This window comes from Rhineura floridana, chromosome 21 (assembly GCF_030035675.1).
Source record: "Rhineura floridana isolate rRhiFlo1 chromosome 21, rRhiFlo1.hap2, whole genome shotgun sequence".
Lineage (NCBI taxonomy): Eukaryota > Metazoa > Chordata > Lepidosauria > Squamata > Rhineuridae > Rhineura > Rhineura floridana.
Window position 1 is genome coordinate 18,080,420 of NC_084500.1, and position 20,533 is coordinate 18,100,952.

Consider the following 20,533-nt stretch of genomic DNA (forward strand, 5'->3'; position numbering starts at 1 on the left):
GCGGGGCCTCGGCGGAGCCAGGCCTCCGATTCGCCGAGGCGCGCTCTTCGGCTCCGCCCTCCCCATGCTTTTACCGTAAGGCTGCGAGCGAGGCACCCTGACAATGTTTCTGCTGCGAGCCTAACGCGGCTGTATGAGTCAGAGGCTCCCGGTCGTGCTTCTCTAAACCATTTCAAAAGTGTGTCCTCCAGCGTGGCGGAGCTGGAAGCTGAGGGGTAGGGAGGGATGCGCTCTGCATGTCCTCAGAGACGCGCTCAACGCTTGCGCAACGCACTGGGAATCGTGGTTAGTCCTAAGTCCATGAGAAGAGCCTGCCGGGTCAGGCCAAAGGGGCACATCGAGTCCAGCATGGTGCTCTCGCAGTGGTCGACCAGGGAAGCCTGCAAACTGTCTCCGGCGATGGAAGGAAAGCATAGCCACCGTGGCTAAGAGCTTCCATGCATTTATGTATCATGGTATCCATGGACTGTGAAAAAGACAAACAATTGGATGTTAGAACAAATTAAACCAGAACTGTCACTAGAAGCTAAAATGACGAAACTGAGGTTATCCTACTTTGGACACATGATGAGAAGACCTGATTCACTAGAAAAGACAGTAATGCTGGGGAAAACAGAAGGGAGTAGAAAAAGAGGACGGCCAAACAAGAGATGGATTGACTCCATGAAGGAAACCACAGACCTGAACTTACAAGATCTGAACTGGGTGGTTCACCACAGATGCTACTGGAGGTTGCCGATTCATAGGGTCGCCATAAGTCGTAGTCGACTTGAAGGCACGTAACAACAATTTATTTAGTCCTCGTTTAAAGCAAGGTCTTCAATAGGCACCAAAAAGAGAACAAGAGACAGCATTTGTCTGACATGCACTGCTGTCCGTAATTATATTAGGTTATAACTGTGTGTTGGGTTGAATTTTGTTTTTCATGAGAAAGCAGTATTGTGCTGCAATCCTAACCCCCCTCAGTCTACTCAGAAGTAAGTCCAACTGCATTCAAAGGGGGCTCATTAGTTCTTAGGCCCTCATGTCAATCATGCAAACGTCCAAGCCACAAAAGAGCAAGCAAGTTTGCAGATGCTCCAGAGCTCTTTGTCAGGCAGGATGGGAAGCAAGATGGAGTGGAGTGGAGCTGGCTTGAATACTGGAAAAAGTTGGCTTGAGGCTGAACCACAAAGTTGGCCTTTAGTCACCGTCTTAAGAGGGAGTGTGGGAGTAGATTGCTGGTGGATATGTAATAATATTCTTGTGGCAGCGGCGCCTCATAGCTCCATGTCAGTGGGGAAGTGGAATTCACTCTGGGTTTTAGTCCGAACCTTTAAGGAGCTGAAGGCTTCTTGAAGGTTCGGATTAAAACCCAGAGCGGATCCCATTGCCTCACTGACATGGAGCCACTGGCAGCCACTGGTGGAGGGCCTTGTAGGCTCTGAACACTTGCATCATTTAAAAATTACCAATCGGAAATGTGTTGCCGTAGTTTTCGTTGTTATTGTTGTTGTTAATAGAATTTGCATACCTCATTTCATTTCAAGAAGGAACACCAAGCTGGTTCACAGACAAATAGCAGCAAAACAGCAAATATGAAATGGATGTGCAGATGTCCCACTTCGGCCTCATCAGGATTCTGATGCTGCTGGCGGCCAAAGGCTCAGGGCCAAAATATTCAGATATTTTATTTATTTACTCAACGTTGTTTAACATTCTTATGCCGCAGAACCTCTCAGAGTGGCTTGCTGTTTTATCACTCCGATTTTGTAACAGACAGACAGCCGGCAAGAAAGAAGACAGCCGTCATTTGTCGCCAAATATTTTTGTCATGATTAAAACAATATTGAGAACACAATAAAACACATATACGTCTCGAGCCAAGCTGCGGGAAGGAGAGGCAAAAGAAAACGAGTTTAAATTAGGGCGATGCCCCAGTTAACAAAACCTTAGTATCAATCAATCAATCTTTATTGTTACAGTCATAGACCCAAAACATACAAATAAAATACAATAACTATCCTAGTGGAACTATAATACAATATACGATATTACAAAAAGGCAGCAGGTTCGTCGGGAGGGGAGAATTCCCCCCGTATAGATTGGGCAGCAAAGATAAATTTGGCAACAGATAAAGTGAGATCTCTATTTGAGGCTGACAACAGATGAGGAAGTAAAGCGTCGAGTGGCTTATGTGAAAACTTTTTTGTGATAGGAGTTATGTATTTAAGACATTCAATAATGTATAATGGGCAGTCAAAAAGAACATGAGAAAGGGTTTCAGTGGCTTGTGCATTGCAGGGGCACAGTCTATTTTCATACGGTAGGCCCCGAAATCTCCCTTATAATAGTGCAGAAGTCAAACAATTAAATCTAGCCTTAGTAAAGGCTAGTCAGTATTTAGGGACAGTAAGGAAATCCAAGTAAGGAGTACGGATCAGCGGCTCAAAAGTCAAACCGAAATGGATAGGAGAGCATATTGAAGTAGCTGCCGTAATTGAGCGTTGGAGATCTATATCTTTAAGCCGGGCCAGAATAGAGTATTTGGCTGCCTTTGGAGCTTGAGATGATAGATACTCCAAGGAAAAACCAATCTTAACAAAATCTTAGTAACCGTATGAGTGTCCATTGATCCTGGAGAAGAGGCCTGTTGATGGCTACTAGTCATGAGGGCTATGAGGGAGCCTCCAGTTCAGAGGCAGTCTATCACCACATACCAGTTACTGGGGACTTACAGAGGGAGTGGGCTATAGCCTTCATGCCCTGCATGTGGGTTTCCTGGTGGCCTCTGATTGGCCACTGTGGGGGACAGGATTCTGGACTAGTCGGCCCCTTGATTCTGAGCTAGCTCAAGCCCTAAAAATGTGCTTCTGAAAACTGCATGCATCATCTGGCACTTCCTTGAATGTGTGGATGGTCTATGCTGGATAACACCATCAAATTTTATTATTATTTATTTATTAGGTTTTTATTGGATTTATTTATTAGATTTATATCCCGCCCTTCCTCCCAGTAGCAGCCCGGTGCGGAATTTTAGATTTAGATCTTAGAGGTCATCTAGTCCAACCTGCTGCAGAAAAATTGCAACAACTGCATCCCTGAGAGATGCCCATCCAGTCTCTGCTTAAATATCTCCAGCAAAGGAGAGAGCCTCCCGCCTCCCAGTGCAGCCTCTTATCATCATCTTTTTATTTGTATGCCGCCTTTCCACATAAAATTGTGCTCAAGGCAGCTTACAACAAAGTGAACAAAAATACATGTCAAAAACAATTGCAAAAACAATTTCCTAATGCTGCTGAGGAGGGTCTCCTGAGCCGAAATCTACTTCCTTGCAGTTTCTGCCCACTGGTTCTAATCCTGCTTCTGTCGCTACAGAGGCTCATTGCCTTCTGCATGAGACAGCCCTTCAGACATCTAGGCATGCCTCCCCTTCATCGTCTAGAACCGGTGGACACCCAATGAAGCTGAATGACGGGAGATTCAGAACAAAATAAAAGGACTTCTTCACGCAGGGCAGAGTATGGAATTCCAAGTAATTGGCTCCCACAGGAGGCAGCGATGGCCACCAACTTGGATGGCTTGAAAAGAGAACTAGACAAATTCATGGAGGAGAAGGCTATCGATGGCTACTAGCCACGGTGGCTGTGTTGTCCCCCCATTGTCAGAGACAGTATGGAATACCTGGAAACCGCATGAGGGGAGAGTTGATCTTGTGTGTGGGTCCTGCTTGTGGGCTTCCCATCAGGGCATCTGGTTGGCCGTTGTGAGAACAGGATGCTGGACTAGATGGGCCCCCTTTGGCCTGACCCAGCAGCCTCAGGGCTCTTCTGATGTCCTCTCCCAGCCAAACATTCTGCTGTAGAACATGCAAATCTGTTGCCTTTCAGGGCACATTTTCCTCCCGTCCTTCAGTCGGGTTAGTTCACACCTTCAGTCACCGGTTGCCCTGTGAGCCAGCAACTATGTGTGCAGCCATGAAGGGTTTCTGCCACAGGTGGGGAACCTTTTCCAGCCCGAGGGGGCTGCATCCCCTTCTAGGGCCATAGTGGGCAGGGTATACATTTTCCCTTTGCACAGCAGGCTAGGGAGAGAGGCCTGGAGGGCTGCATTTTGGCCTCCGGGGCTGAGGTTCCACATCCCTGGTTTATGCACAAACATAGCGTGTAAGGAGGCACGTCAGTCCGTGAGCAACAGCTGAAAGTGAAGACTGCCTGCCTAAAAGTGCCAAACTGGCAGCTGAATCTTATTTCAACCGCACGGGCAATGGGCTGACATCCTCCGCTGGCAGAAGCCTAGCTTGGTGAGCGCAGGACAGGCTGCGTGGTACCACACAGGCGTCTCTCCTCCAGCTAGAGCTCCCAGCCGCAGCCCCCCCTCCCCCCAGAATCTGCCACATAAGGCAGCCACTTCTCTCTGTCTCACGGTAGGGCCGGCCCTCTAAAAGCACTGGTATTGAGGAGACAGTGAGAGTTTGATTGGTGGGGCCTGGCTGCAGCGTCGGCACTAATGTTCCGCACAGGATGTTGCCATCTTCAAACAATTGCACTTGGTGTGAATCGCCCCAAAGCACCAGGGAGATCACAGCACAATTCTTGTTGTTTTTTTCCTCCTCCTTTTGTCATCGGAGAGAAAGATGTGGTTTATTGTGACTCTCTCTTTTGCGCTCTCTGGAAACTAGTGATTCACTCACACACACACTTACACCCCCCAAAGGGTTTTTGCACACAACTCTGCAGAAGCGATAGTTTGAAGATCAGCTCGGAGGACACAGATCCTAGTAATGAGGGTGGACTTGGTAGTGGGGGCCCCAGTGGATAGACGCTGCTGGAATGAATGAATAAGACAGGATGGAAACAGGGAGGGGAGTCTTCCGTCTGCGTTGTTTGCCTTCAGCTCATTCCTTTGCTGAACAATGGCCAAGGAAGATTGTTAGCTGTTCAGGGTGTGACCTGTCGAGGAATGGGGCAGGGGATCCAGTTGATTAAGTGGGTCAGCATTTGAGTTGATTAAGCAAGCGTTTAAAAAAGGCTACAAGAGGCCATCAACCTACAAGAGGGGTGGATGCTTTGGGTCAAGTTGATTAATTGGGTAAACATTCGAGTTGATTAGATTGACATTTTAAAAAGATGCGAAAGCTCTTGACACTTTGCCACTTTCACAAGGCCAGTGGAGACTATTTGCTGTCAGAGTGGCTTGCTCTTAATTGGTTTTGTTTTGAAGGTAAAGTTGGTCTTCCTGCCTGCCTGCCTGTGGGCACGTTTCCGTGTGGTGCAGTTATAAGGCTGTGTTTGCTATAGATTTTATTGGCTGCTCTGATTTCAATTTGGCATTGTGCCGTATCAGTCTTTAGTGACCTTTGCTGTCAGCTGGTCATAACAGAAAAAGATGTGATGGCCGCTATTGAATGTATTTATTTTTAGGGATTTAGGCAAGTGTGTGAAGGAAGCTAGCCCTCTCAAGCGACTACTGGGCATTGCAGGTAAATAGAGCCTCCCTATTGAGACACAGTCTACCTCTAAATATCATCTGCCAGGTCAAAGAGCCAGAGATACATCCTGAGGACATCTGGCTGGGCCCCACTGGCAAACAGGCCGCTGGACTAGATGGCCATTTGGTCTGCAACCACATGGCATCCACAGCTAGAGGAGATTCCCACTTGCAGTCGATCCCTGGGGGAAAGCCCAGAGTTTCAGCAAACTGGATGGGGAAGGAAGGCAATGATTACACAAGCGGTTTGACTTCTCATTTGCTTGCAAACATTATGAATTAATTTGCACCGCGTTATTCCCTTCCCCTCCCCAACAAGAGTGCGTATTGCAGATGCCGTTTATCAAATCAGGAGAGTCTTGAATGGGAAGGAGCTGGCCAGAGTTCATAGAGTCAGTTGCTTCTGGGCTCCCAACTCCCATCATCCCTGGCTGTTGGCCCTGCTGACTGGGGCTGATGGGAGTTGGAGTCCAACAACATCTGCAGGGCCACAAGGTCTCCATCACTGGATCAGAGTGGCCTTTGATAGCCTGGTGCCATCCAGATGTCCTGAACTGCAACTCCCAGCGTCGGCTGAGGCGGAAGAGAATCCCATACATCTGGAGGGCGCCGGGTTGGGGAAGGCTGTGAGTCAGGCCCTCTTTGGGGAGATGAGAGCTTTGCAAGCTGCCTCGTTCCCATCAGTGTGGTTTCCCCACTCTGGAAACGTCGGCCTTTTGCACAGCTGGCACAAAATGGAACAAACGAAACTCTTCAAAAACGTGCAGAGGAGTGACTGTGCAAAAAGAGTGCTGGCCTGACCCTGCTGAACAAAAGCGTTCGTTTGTGGTTCTCCTTCAATGTGCAGCTGCGCTCGGCACGTTTCTCATCCAATGAGGCCGCGGCTTTTGTTGGCTGCCACTTTGACACAGGGGGAGGAAAACTACCAGTTTAACTGTGGATGTCCAGAAAGTCGAGATGTCAACTCCTGCCTGTGGAAGTTGACAACAGCTGTTTGCGGTGAAGAATTAGAAGCATGGAGGGGGGGGAGAGGTCCATCAGTGACTTTTAGCCAGGCCACCTGAATGGAACTTCCATATTACAGTGCAATCTACCCAGAGATTGAGAGCTTCCTAGAGATATTTGCATGGCCCCCTGCTGGAATCAAAATGTTGAGCTGGGTGGACCCTTAGTCTCCTCCATCAAGAGCACCCATTCTTCTCCTTAAAATTTGATAGTTATCTTTCCCAAGTATTGCATTTATTTATTAGATTTTCTATCCTGCTGTTCTGCCAAGGAGCTCAGAAATGGCTACACTTTTTACAGCTCGAGGGCTGCATTTCCTTGCGAGTAACCCTCTGTGGGGGAGGGGCATGCTGGTGGGGGGCGGGGCCAGAGATGGAAAGTGGGCAGAGCGATAGACATGATTCTTATCTTTGCATAGTGTAGTACATTCCACCCATGCAAAAATGGGACACCTCTCCATCCAGGTGCGTAAGAGGCCTGATCAGAGTTCAAGGACACATTTCCAGCCAGGCAAAATGCTCAAGGAGGTTGCAAAGGAGGGCCAGTGAGGGGTTGAGTCCAGGGGGCCAGACAGAGAGGCCTGGTGGGCCACATTCACCCCCTGGGCCTGGGGTCCCCTCCCCTCACAACCCTGCGAGGTAGGTGTGTCTAGCTGAGCAATGGCAACTGGGCCACTTGGAGAGCTTCGTGGGTAACTGAGGTTTTGAAGTTGGCTGTCCCTGGGCCAAGGCTGTAACCGTTGCACTCCGCTGCTTCTCCAGCAAACAGCCTGGCTTGGATTTCCCAGACATACCAACTGGCCTGAAGAACTGTCTTAAGGATGAGTCACATGTCAGTTTAGCAGGAAATATGTCTGAGTAGTCTTACGAGGGAGCGGAGGGGGCACAGGGAGCTAGAGCTGTTTTCCTCTGGATCATGCAGACAGAAAGAGGGTGCAGACTGCATGCCACTGCCAACACACACACACACACACAACTAGGCCTGGAGCATCTCTGCTTCTTAGGTTGGTTCAGAGTCATCTTTCTTCCTGCTGGAAGGGCAGGATATAAATCAAATAAATAAATAAAAGAACATTCTCGCAACACGGTACAAAGACCTAACCCTAACCCTTCCAAGAAGCTCAAGCTGGAGTACATTGTTCTCCCCTCTTCATTTGAGCCTCACAACAACCCTGTGAGGTAGGTTAGGCTGAGAGACAGTGACTGGCCCAAGGCCACGCAGTGAGCTTCATGTGGCTGTGTGGGGATTTGAAGCCTGGCCTCCCCCAGGCCTTAGCCTGACACCCTGACCACTAGGCAATTCCAGAGAAAGGCAGCCACCACATAAAAGGCCCACCTGCCTAAATCACTGGCCTGAGAACAGTTTCCAATTTTAAGAAGTAGGTGAGCCTGGAGCAGAGATCTAACGGGCACCCTCCTCAGATAAGTGGGTCATTCTGCTTCATCCCTCTGCAGTGGGAGCAATCAGATAAGACAGCAGAAATTACCAGCCAAGGCTATTAAAAAGGGGGTTCCTATTGTGCCTCCATGTGATTCACTGTTCTAGCTTTCCTTCTTCTGAATCAGTCTCTGCTACTGGCAGGCAGGTAGTTCCTGTTGTGCCTTCACATTGGGCGCCACTGGATCATTTAGTCGTCTCAGTGCAGAGATGCATCAGAATTATCCATGTTCAGAGGAGGGTGCCTGTTGCATCTCTGCACTGACAGAAAAAAAGCTCATGCTCAAACCAAAAGTAATGTATATATTTCTTATTGGCTATTAACTGTTCTCTCCTCACAGCAGCAGTTGAGAATTCCTGACACAGTGCAGTCATGCAAATTTGTTTTGTCATTTGGTGCCACAGGTAACGTTAGAAGCCATCGAGTGGACAGATTGCTGCCTGGATGACCGAAGACAGATCAACATGTTCCACTCAAGAAGATGGTGCAATGTGTCTCCTGCCCTGAATGGTGTGCATTTCCAACCCTTAAGAAGAAAACCCACTGAAATGTGAGCTTTCTCTATATGCCTAGAAGAGGCAAACCAGTTTATGTTATGTAAGCACCAGTAACTGCTGCCAATTTATTTGGGATTCCTGGCGCCTGGGAGCCCCACAGGTTGGAACAGAACCTGCCCAAGGTGGTGCAAAACTCTGGCCCGCTCCACCGTTGGCCGAATCCTTCCTATCTATTGCTGTCTGTCCCGGGAGTCTGCTTTTTGCCTGCTCAGCAGATTGCAGGGGAAGGTGGTCCACGAGGGCATGTGGGGCACCGTCCCACCAACCTCCGTCTGCCCCTCAGCCAGGCCTCACCTGCCTGCCTTCTTTCTTACAACCAGTTCAGGGGGCGGCCCTGGCTGTCAGATTCCTCCTCCTCCTCAGCCTCAGCCCTCGGAGAACTCAGTAGGGAAGACGATGGGGACAACTAGAATTTTGTTGGCCATGCCTGTCACGGGCTCTGGCCCCAATTATCATTTGGGCTCCCTGCCTTCTGCTCCACCAGTCCCAACTGGCACCAGCCACCACTGGAAGATTGTAATCCCTTCCAGTAAAAGTCACCTCCTCCTCTCCCATATATTGTAATTTTTATTTAAGTATTTATAATCTGCTTTTCATTGAAATTTTCAATCCCAGAACAGGTTTCTCCCTTTGTGGCGGCAGCACTCTGTATATAGCGATCTCTGGGTTGAAGGCCAGTCGATAAGCCCCAGCTGGTGATTCTCTCCTCCCCTTCTCCGTTTTGCCAAGGCTCAGAGGCCCCAAGATTAGGAAGGTTACTATTGAGGGGGGGTGCAGTTGGATTTGTTGGCGTCTCGCCTCTCTTGTCCCTGTGCTCCTCACTGGCCGAGAGAAAACAGCAGCCAGTGTCCTCCCAATAGCTCTGGGAGCCAGTATGTTATAGTGGTTAGATTAGTCCCGCCCAACCTGGTGCCCTCCAGGTATTTTGGACTCCTGACTTGTGATCCCCCAGCAACTGGTGTTCCAAGACACACCACACAACTCAGAATTAATTTATGGAACTCACTGGCACAAGTTATGGTGATGGCAACCAGTCTGAGTGGCTTTAAAGGATTAGGCAAATTCATGGAGGATCAGACTATCTGTGGCTACCAGCTCCATTGCTGTGTTCTCCCTCCACTGTCGGAGGCAGGCTGTTTCTGAATGCCAGTTGCTGGGGATCACAAGTGGGAAGAGTTGCTGTTGCATGAAGGCCCTGCCCGTGGGCTTCCCATTTGGGAATCTGGTTGGCCACTGTGAGGACAAGGTGCTGGTCTGATCCAGAAGCCAGGCTGTTCTACCGTTCTCAGCAGCAGCCATGATAGCTGCCTGTGTCAAAGCAGTCTACCTCTGGGCCCATTCCTAGGGAGTGAGAGCCAGAGAGAGAGAGCAGCTGTCTTCAAAGCCCTGCTTGGGGGCTTCTCAGAAACATGGGGGGGGGTACTATGGGAGATTTGGACTTATATTTTAAAGATTTGTTTTGTAAAAAAAAAAAAAAAGCAAGCCTGTTTTTTCCGTTATGAAATGTTGGAATCACAGCAGGGTGCACACCAAGATCGTTTCTTAGCGTACTATTAGATTGGGTGATGAGGCTCATTTGCAGTGGTGGTTCAGATTGCACCCCCCTCTCCTTCTGTCTCTAAACACACACACACACAGAGTGCAAAGCCTCTCTCATATTCCTTTCCTCGGTTTTCTGCAATGATGAAGCAGCAGCGGGAAGAGGTCCTGGCAAAGAGGGAACAAGACCCTCCCCTAGCAGCACCGGAGTCATGGCTGCAAATCACCACCGATTCATCTTTCACACAGGGAAGGCGCCCAGCTCAATGGCAGAGCACCCACTTTGCATACAGAAGGCCCCCCGTTCAGTCCCTGGCATTTCCGGGCAGGGAAGAGTGAATTGCTTTCCATTTCGCCTTTGTTCACTCTCAAGTTTGGTTCTCCACATCTATTTGCAATTTTTTAAAAAAGTCCTCATGAAAATCCAGCAGCCTTTTAGTGCAAATTTCTGCCAACATGCATATCTTTCTATGCAATTTTCCTTCATATACCATTGTTTTGCAAACCTGTTTTCTATAATAAAATGCATTTTTAGATGCTGTTTTCACAAATGACGTAATGAAATGGGCTGCCTCCAAGTCGATCCCGACTTATGGCGACCCTACAAAGAGGGTTTTCATGGCAAGCGGTGTTCAGAGGGGGTTTCCCATTGCCTTCCTCTGAGGCTGAGAGGCAGTGACTGGCCCAAGGTCACCCAGTGAGCGTCATGGCTGTGGGGGGATTCGAACCCTGCTCTCCCGGGTCGTAGTCCAACACTCTTAACGACACCACACTGGCTCTCATTTTCACAAAGAAGTGCATTTTAACGCACACTTTCCCCTAGTACGTGTATTTCTGTACACATGCCTTGGCTAGAGAAGTGCCTTGCAAAAGTCAGAGAAGTTGCCTTCAGATGCAGACTGAATCACATTTCTCCCCCACCGCTCTTTCCAGGTAGGACTCCCTGCCTGCAACAGCGGAGAGCTCTTGCCAGTCAGTGTAGACAATATTGAGTCTGGTCTGACTCAATATAAGGCAGTGTTTTTCAACCTTCAGATGTTCTTAAATCAGCACCATGAACGATGCAGAAATGTGGACACTGAGACGCCCCAACTAGGCTGAGAGTGTTTTGAGTTGTTCAAACGATGAAGATTACAGGCAGTGATAGTGGAATTTCTTGGAGGGGCAGTGGGGACATCAGCCACTTTTGGTGGCTGTGCAAATGACACCCCGAGACTGTACTGATTAGACAGTGATTAGAATTTCCTCTTTTCCACCGAGAAACAGGTTGCCTTCTGGGCAACAACAGGGATATTGTCATATGAAGATTTAGTACGGCCTGAGATCCCCTCCACCACCCCCACCCCTGCCATCAGAAAATAAACAAATCAGCTTAAGAAAAAATGTATGGAGGTCATCAACAGCTATTCGTGGTCACACTGTAGCACGACCAAGAGAACTGATGATGCAGGATGGCAACTGACTGACAAACACCCCAACACCACCACTGGAATCTGGCACATCAGTTGCTTGCAGGCAAATCACACGCAATATAAGCAACCAGTTGTGGGAGCGCCGCCTAATCACATCTCATTGGGGGCATCTTGCAGAATTATTTTTTAGATGCATCAGCCGCTGGCCACTACAAGCCTTCACATCAGCGTTACTGAAAACGTTTACAACAGCTCAACTGTTATTAAATAGGGAGTGGCAATCTGACCATAACACTCAAGCACATTGACTAAGAGGCCAGACTTGCCGTAACGCGTTTGGCTTCTTTGCAGTTTCCTTCTCTTTTTTTTAGATTGGACTCTAAACTTTATCGGCACTGAGCGAAGAGGCAGTTGCGGACTTTAACAAAACCCCTTTGAACACAAGGCTTTTCTTTTTGTATTGATCATCATTTGTCACAGGAATTTATTGATGAGTTATGTACACGGATGTATTGTTTTAATTTGTCTTATTAAAGTGTGATATCGCCCCCCCCCGTAAGATTTTAGTTGCTCACAGAATTTCCACTTTTCTCTCTACCCAATTTGTGTTTTGTTCTGGAGTTTTTTTTTAATTCTCCTTTGGTTTGTTGACAAATCACACACACACATGCAACCCGAGCGCCTTGGCTCTGCATCTGCGATAGACAGCAAGAATACTGACTTACCTTATAGGGTTGTTGTAAGAATGACAACAAAATGATGTCATATGCCTCCTTTGCTCCTGTGATTCGTTGGATTAAAAAAAATGTGGTTATTTAATTTGGATGTGTTTTAATTGTATTGTATCCTGCCCTGAGATTTGTTATGCTGAAAGGTGGGTTAGAAATATTATAAATGAATAACATGTGCGTGAAATCTTTTGACCATTCTTAAGGCTGTAATCCTGTACACACTTACCTGGGAGTTAAGTCCCATCTGACTCAGTGGGACTTACTTCGGGCTAGACTTGGTTTCTTGGAGCATCTTGAGCAGGGATAGCGAAAATATTGTCCTCCAGATATTTTTGAGCTCCAGCTCTTATCAGCCTGAGAATCCAGCAATGCCAGTGGTCAGGGATGATGGGAGTTATAGCCCAGCAACATCTGGATGGCCACAGGCTACCTATCCTATAGTATGCTTTCATTTGGATTCCTGCATTGAGCAGGAGGTTGGACTCAATGGCCTTATAGGCCCCTTCCAACTCTATGATTCTACCCGTGGCCTAGTGGTGTCATACTCAGGGTAAACCCACTCAAAATAATGGACATGACTAACTTGGGTCATTAAGTTCAATGGGTCTACTCTGAGTCAATCTTTGTTGGCTACAACCCATGGTATCTGATTATCTTGAAGAATGTATCAGAATTCCGGAGCTCTTTTAAAATACACGAGAGGTACAAAAAGGCCATTAAATCCTTTGATCTGAGAAACATCAGACCAGGAGCTAGTGTAACTTCGAGAATTTCTGCCTGCATGTGCTCCTTTTCCTCTCGTCCTCCTTTCCTTTTGTGTCATGAGTTTTAGATTGTAAGGCTGTGGGTGGGGACTGTGTTGTTGTTGTTTTAAATGGCGTTACATACACTGCTGTGGGGCCCTCGTCGGCTGCAGAGCAGGGCAAAGATGCTTTGAAATAAACAAGGTCAAGAGGGAAGGGGGGAAATGGAAAGAGAAGGAGAAGAGTCAGGAGAAAGAGAAATGGGGCAGGAGGGAAGAGGGTTCAAAAACTGGAGAGCGGACAAGAGGAGAACAAGACATCTGCAAAGGAGAGAAATGGATGTACACCATAGAGATTTAAAAAGTGGTCGTCGCATGGCATGTTGGGGCCAGATATGGGCCTGGGGCCTTTCCTTGCTTTGCATGTCGAAGGCCCCAAGTTCACTGTCCCCGTCTGAAACCCTGGAGAGCTGCTGCCAGCCAGTGTGGACAATGCTGAGCTACAAAGCTGTCCCAATGGTCTGACTCGGGACAAGGCAGTTTCCTCTGTTACAATGGGGGTCCAAAGTCTAAAAAGGTGGAACCCCCCTTGCCTTTTGGTACGCCTCTGGGACCACAGGATGCTGACCAGGAGCACGTCAAGAGCGCCGCCACAACAACCAGCCAGCCTCAGAAACAAAAGGAATTTATTAGAAATATTATGCAGACCCTGCCTCAAATGCTTCAATAACATTAATCTTCTTAAATAAAAACAGTCGGTAATAGCCCATCGAAAACCTCGACCGAATGCCTCATACTGTCTCTACATTCTAGTGTGCTCTTGGTATAAATAAGACAGTTTCGTCTCTGACCGGACGGCGGTGCAGATTCTCGGCGGTTCATCCCGTGTCAACAGAGATGTCCAGTTTTTATAAACGAACGCTTGCAAAGGAAGAAAAAACATTGCCTGGCAGAAGTTGGCACCTGCGCAAGTTAATGGGAGGGGAGAAACCCAGACTCTGCTAGCTCTCCCAAAATACGTTAACAAGCAGAGGTGTGAGGAAAGGACTCAAACGTTCACTCACGGCCAGCAGGAATCGATCAACGGTATTTTGGAAAGTTCATTAGCACCTGAAGACACCAACAGATCCAGTTATAAGACATGTTCAGAGGATGTCTCCTCTGTGGGCTTTTAAGCAACAGGGATGGGCCACCAGAGGTCCTCCAGATCTTGTAGGTGGAATGATGAGACATGGGAGTCCAGCAACATCCGGAAGGCCACAGATGTTCTTGTCCCGGGACGACACAGTCACGCAACCTGATGTTCCTACGTCAAGGATGAATTGTGTGGGGAAAAGGGGTGTGTGCAGAAACTAGCAGTTTTGGGAGGACCGAGCAACAAGGGAGAACATCTGCTGACCTCTGGAGTAGAGGGAAGGGGCAGGCGGCAGGACTTGGATGGAGATCACTGGCCCCTGAAAAGTAAGTCCTACATGAATGCATGCAAAATTCATGTGTTGGAGGAAGGTGGTGAAACCAGGGGGAGGGAATGGCAAAGTCCTGCAGGGAGAAAGAGCCTTGAAATGCGATGGCATTTCAGCGGCTACAAACTGAGGGGGTTCAGCTGACCATCACCCCAGCTGTCCTCAGAACTGGTTGAACTTCGGCTTAGGAGGAGGAAGGCCCCAAAGGGGATGGGGCTCCTAAGGAAACATGACTGCCGGTAAACTTGGGCAGAATTGGGGGTAGGATGGACAACAACCTGAAGTCCAGTTTTCCAACGTTCAGGAATGGGGAAAGTGGATTCTGAACCTGCCCCTACAAACGTTCCCTTACGATTCTAGGACTGGAGAGACTTGCAGCAGGGAGGAGGCTGGCGTGGTCTCTGGTGCCATGGAATCTGCCCAGGCTTCCTTTCAACGGCGCAGCTTGGTGTGACGGGCAAAACCGAACGACACCGACAGAGACTTCCCACCTGGCAAAGCTCCCACACCTCGCAGCCCTCTTTGCTCCCCTCACATCGGTTGCGCATGCAAACCCACCTCTTTGCATGCTTTGCGTTTGCGTCTTCTGAGATGACTCTCTTTTCCATTTCCTTGCAGACCCCCTAACACTCAACTTCCCTCCCCCTTTCTGGAGACAAAAACCAAACGGGACCTTCGGGACAACAGACGACCAAACTCGCACCCTCGCTAACTTCCCCCATCTTCTCTTCTCGCCTCTCCTTCCTCTATTGCATTCACTGATGTGCAGAGCAAAGCCAAACAGCAAGTGGCCAGCTGGGGGGCTCCATGTCAGTGGGGCAGCAGAATCCATTCTGGGTATTCATCCGGACTTTCATGGTGTTGAAACCATCTCAACACTCTGGACAGATCCTTGAAAGTTCAGACTAAAAGCCAGAGTGGATTCCCCTGACCAGCCACCACTGCCACCCCTCCAAAAAAAACAACACTGGAGGTAACACATATTTCTGAGGCAAGCCCAACATCTGGACAACATCTAGGGACTCAATGGCCTAGAAATGCTAACCTTGTAGGCATCTCTCTCTCACACACCCCCACCAGGGTTTCCCAACCACTGTTGACAAGGAGCATTTCTGAGGGCACAGTTGAGATGAAATGGGAGGAACATGCCCTGAAAGAACCACCTCAGACTTTTTGCCACCGTCCACCTTACGTTTGCTCACTTGGATGACAAGAGATCTTCTCGTGAGGTGGGACCTTGCCAAAATGTGCACAAAAAGTCTTCCCCCCACCGATTGGGGGACTGCGATATTGGGGATTGTGAGCATGGTGCCCTCCCGAGGATGCTGGACTGCAGCTTTCATCATCAACCCTGACCATTGGCCACACTGTCTGCTGGGGGCTGGTGACCCACAACGTCCGGAGGGCACTGCCTTGGCTACCTCCTGGAGTCCATGGGCCAGCTTCTCTCTCTAGGTGTAGACATGACTACAGACAAGCACCAGACACAACTCTCCAAAAGAACCCTCTTTATCCTGGGCCTTGGGGACTCAGTTTCCTCCCTTATCTCCCAAATAAAGGTCTGTTTGACCAATGAAAAAGGTGACAAGAATTTGTAAGCTCCTTTGACCTAACTGAGTTTTCCACAGAGGTGGCAAGCAATTCCAGAAAGATCTGAATGCCAGACAGACACTAGCTGAAGGCCTACAGATTTCTGACAGGGACCACAGGGACTAGCACCTGACATCAAAAAGCGCTCAGTTCACACCACAAACTGAACCTTGCACCAGGTCTGCCTGAAGCCTTCTCTTCACAGCTGCCGGGGAGGGGTGGTGTGTCAAAACCTAATAATGGGAGAACACTCCCAACCAGCGCAAACTGAGATCACAAGTGGGTAGGAAGATTATTACTTACAAAAAAAAAATTAGGCTGGGAGGAGGAGACAGAAACTCAGGCCTCCTCATTTTGAAAAGCAAATAGTTTTAAACAATTATTTGGCACCTTTGAAGCAGAGGGGTGGGACGGAAACAAGCCTAGCAGATGTGGGGATATTTTGGGTGAGCAGGCTATCATCCAACCCTCCGGGATCTTTCAATGGGGTGCCCCACACACCCCTCTGGTGCCCCATGGCAGGGGATGGCGCAGCAGAAATGAATCAGAGGTGTGTAAATATCTGCTCACGAGGCCTCGGGGCTACACACATGGAAAGGAAGCCTTCCTCTAACAGCATCTCCCAGGGGGAAAAAGGGCGCTCCCAAGGGCCATACTGCCCACGCACAGTGCCCCTGTGGCAGGCTTTTCCTCCTGAGTCTCAGAGAGGAGCCGGTGATTCATACCAAAGTGGCATGGAAGAGGCTGTACCGAACCCAGGCAAGTGGCACGCACTTCTGGGAACTGGAGGCCTTGAAATGCCCCGATGCCTGCCCAAGCTGCTTTGTGACGGCCTTCAGAGACATTTCGAAACGGGGCTGGCTAAGGCCGATGTGTTCAGCACTGCTCAGCCCAGCTTTTACCCACAGGGCCCACACCTAAAGAGCACTGAAAACCTTGCAGAGGAGCCCTCCGTCCTTGACTCAGTGGCTTCGCTCAGAAGTTTCAGGGTCCTCCAGGGATGCGGACTTTGACACCAAATAAAATCTGCCACAATGAGACTCCACTTGTTAATTAGACCTGAAAGAGCCCACATGAGCGAGACGGTTATTTTCACTATCACTTTAACTTGCAAAGACACCCCCCCCCCGAGGCTTGCCAGTTCTTTTCTTTCTCCCTTGGAAGGGCTCCTGCACTCAACCAGTGCACAGCTGGCGGAAATTCAGCAGGTAATGCTTTTACCCTGTCTCTGTGCCTGCTTGGATGGGACGATCTCGAGCTGGGGAATGTCTCATCGGCACGGCACAGCTGGGAAAAGTGCAGGCAGGACAAGAAAGGATTTTGTTTTTGCAAGCCCACACTGCTTTCAAAATCCGTTGCCCACGAAAGTCATTCCCCCTCCCCGCCCCCAAAAAACTACCAACATGCCTCTTCCTCTCCTCCTTCCCCAAGATAGCTATTGGTGCCTGCAGAGCTGGATGCCACATTTGCTTGTCCATGTACATAAACAGTGCAACAACCGAACATTCCCTGAAGGCCTGCGGAGGGGGCGGGTGTAAAAATGGCCAGTCCCTGCAAGAGGGGGTAGCTCTCCATGGCGCCCCCGCTGGTGATTGGTGGGCTGGTTCAACCAAGCAACGCAGTCCCATTAACTATGATGCCCTGCAGTCACCAGCTTCAGTGTGGGGCAATGCTCTTCAACAGTCGCCCCTCTAACCGGCCTTCATCCAGGATCCACATTATTGTTTGCACCTGACCTTTGTGTGTCGGGGGGGGGAGCGGTTCTGACGGCTCCACCCACAAGGCTGGAGGGAGGTGTTTTTTCCCCAGTGGGGCCTGTAGTGGTGGTGGGGTTTAGGGGAAGCCACCACCAGGGTGCTGCTGTGAAATCAAAGACGAAAAAAAGCAGTGACCGCTACTGCCCTGGCAGACCGTGGAACTATTAGCAAGGCCGCCAACAATTTGACCGATGACAAGGGATTCACAGGAGTCGTGGGGGGAAGAAGTCTATTTGGCACTGTCAAGCAGGGAGGGAGCCATTGGCCTCACAAACAGCAGAGCCCCTCACCCACCCACTCCCAGTTGCATCTTAAGAGCACAGCCAGGGCTGCATGGAGAGAGGCACAAGAAATGTCCGCTGGGAGCCTCAGGAGAGCAGGAACAGAGAGAGAGAAAGAGATTCTTTTTGCTTTAAAGTGATCAAGTGCTTTGCATGGTGTTCTTCAAATGCCTTCTTCTTCCTCCTCCTCCTCCTCTGCTCGGCTCCGGAACTCAAGTCTCAAAGTATTTATAGATCTGGGCCACGTACTGCATCACGCTCTGCCAGTCAGGGCGGTCCGTGTACATGATCTCACTGAGCTCCTGCGGGGAGGGATGAGGGCATTAGTAGAACTGGTGGGGAGGGTGAGGAAGAGGGGAAAAGAGGACGCTTAAGCAGGAAACACAAAGCACTTTTGCTGCAGTGGGGACCACTGGCAGGTCATTCCGCCCTCTATGACAGTTCAGAGAGAGACGCCGCAGGTGAACTCTCCTTCTACCGCAAACCCATCCCCTAAAAATAAAATATGTTGGATTATTTACTTACTTAAAGTCTTAATAACCCTGTGGATTTCATTCAGTGCTACTGGGAGCAGACCCACTGAGATTAAAGGACATAGCTCACTGAGGCCCATTCATTTCCAGGGGTCTACTCTGAGCAGAACTGAGCTGAATAGATGGCCCCACTGGGGATGCCCCGTCACAGCATTTAGGAAGGTGCCAGCCACAGAGGGCTTGGGCTGATGTTTCCCCCCTCCCCCGGCCTTCCGGAGCTTCTAGTGGCTCTCTGATCGTGGCATGCCGGACCTTACACGTCTGAGCTCTGCAGAACGTGACGCCTTTTGCTTCTCCTCCTCTAGCAGAGATGTGTGTGGTGGGGGGGTGCTGACTGCTGGCGAGGCTTTCAAGGAGCAAGTGGCACCCAAGCCATAATTCAATCCCTGCCGTAAACCTTTTTTTAAAGAAAGGGATTTAAAAACACGAATCAAAGGTTCTGTTTGAGGGACGCTGGGGAGTGGGGGAGGGAGACAGCGGTGAGCGCTTTTGATCCAATGTGATGTTTGGGAAGATTCGCAAGGCTGACAAGGAACAGCTTTGGAGGGCCCAGCGGTGGGGCGTACAGCAATGGGGAGGTTTGGCGAACAGGCGGCTACATATTTGTGCGAGGAAGGGTAATTTCCAGCTGGCTACAAGGCTCTGGAGAGTTGGCAGAGGGAGAAGCAAGAGACAGAGCCACCATCACCCCAAACCTCCCTGAGATGGAGGAGGATCTTAAGAGGAGTGCTACGGCTGAATCAATCCAAAGTCTTATCCTAGTTCAGCATCCCCGTTTCCCCCAGGAACCAATCAGATGCCCTAAAAGTAAGCTCGCAAAGCAGGATGGGAGGGCAGTAGACCTCCCTCGCAGTTGCTCCCCAGCAGCTGATATTTAGGGATAGACTGCCCCTGAATCTGGAGCTTCCATTTTACTGTTGCATCCAAGGCCAGATGATAATGTGCATGTCTAGTCCCAAGGTGGTCTTCAATACACAGAGTTCCCTGCTAGATTCTAGGGTTGATGAGAGAGGACTCTAAAGGGTACCAAAATGCTCTTAAAAATAAATAAATAAATAAGTTGGTGCTGTGTGTTTGGGTGCACAAAACATTACTTGGAGCTGTGCGTTTGGGCAAACAACTTTTCACAAACTGTAACTCTCAAAGCTCTTTGTAAGTCTTCCAGGGCCCTCCTCCTGCTCTCTGGTTCAGAAAGAGAAAAAAGGCAAGCCAGCTTGCCGCATTCCAGCTTGTTGCCACATGTTCTTTCACACCTCTGCACCGCAGCACTGGTATGTACGGCTGCGAGGGGAAGGAAGCCATAAAAAAGCAAAGAGTGAGCATTTGCTCAGCAGTAAGCCAGAATGTTGCTTGCCCACACATCGGAAACCGCCACAAAGGTGCCATGGGTCCAGACTAAATCAGACGAGGGTCACATCCATACCACACATTTACAGCACATTTATAGCACTTTAATCATCATGGCTTCCCCCAAAGGATCCTGGGAACTGTAATTACCCCTCACAAAGCTGCAACTTGCAGCACTCTTAAGCTACACTTCTCAACATTCTTTTTTGGGGGGGGGCATGACTGTTAAAGTGGCCTAAGTGTTTTAAAAGTATGGTGTGGAGGTGACCTAGAGCTGAGGAGTCACGGGTTCAAATCCCTACTCAGCCTTGAAGATCTCTGGGTGACCTTAGGGCCAATCATCTTCTCTCAGCCAAGCCTATCTACCTCACAGGGTTGTTGCTTGAGGATAAAAACTGGAGGGACTTGAGCTTTGAGGAAAAGTGGGCAATAAATGTAATAAAACAGATACTCAGCAGCACATTCTGAGCTGGGGATTCAAGCCTGTTTTTCTGGACAGAAAGGAGTGTGGGGCAGGCAGCCTACCCAGGTCTAAATCAGCCCCTTCCTTTTGCTAGCTTTTTGGGGGGGTGGGGATTCCTCTGTCGACAGCACCTTGATAGATTTGGCCAACGACTGCAAACATTAAGCCTACCGAATGATTAGAGAAATTAAAAAAACCACCCTATC

General features: G+C 49.2%; 2 protein-coding genes across 6 annotated transcripts in view; one reads left to right on the plus strand and one right to left on the minus strand.

Moving 5' to 3' along the window:
* ZSWIM7 (zinc finger SWIM-type containing 7) overlaps nucleotides 1–20,533 on the plus strand; it is a 67,143-nt gene that overhangs the window by 31,862 nt on the left and 14,748 nt on the right. Inside the window, exon 6 of the mRNA XM_061605253.1 lies at nucleotides 8,317–8,462. Coding sequence (XP_061461237.1) covers nucleotides 8,317–8,462 — 146 coding nt within the window. The remainder of the gene's footprint in view (nucleotides 1–8,316; nucleotides 8,463–20,533) is intronic.
* The window catches only part of SPECC1 (sperm antigen with calponin homology and coiled-coil domains 1), a 124,318-nt gene continuing 117,347 nt past the window's right edge, over nucleotides 13,563–20,533 (minus strand). For all 5 annotated transcript variants that reach the window (XM_061605237.1, XM_061605239.1, XM_061605236.1 and 2 more), the window contains one exon: nucleotides 13,563–18,286. In XM_061605237.1, coding sequence (XP_061461221.1) covers nucleotides 18,197–18,286 — 90 coding nt within the window. In that variant the 3' untranslated portion in view covers nucleotides 13,563–18,196. The remainder of the gene's footprint in view (nucleotides 18,287–20,533) is intronic.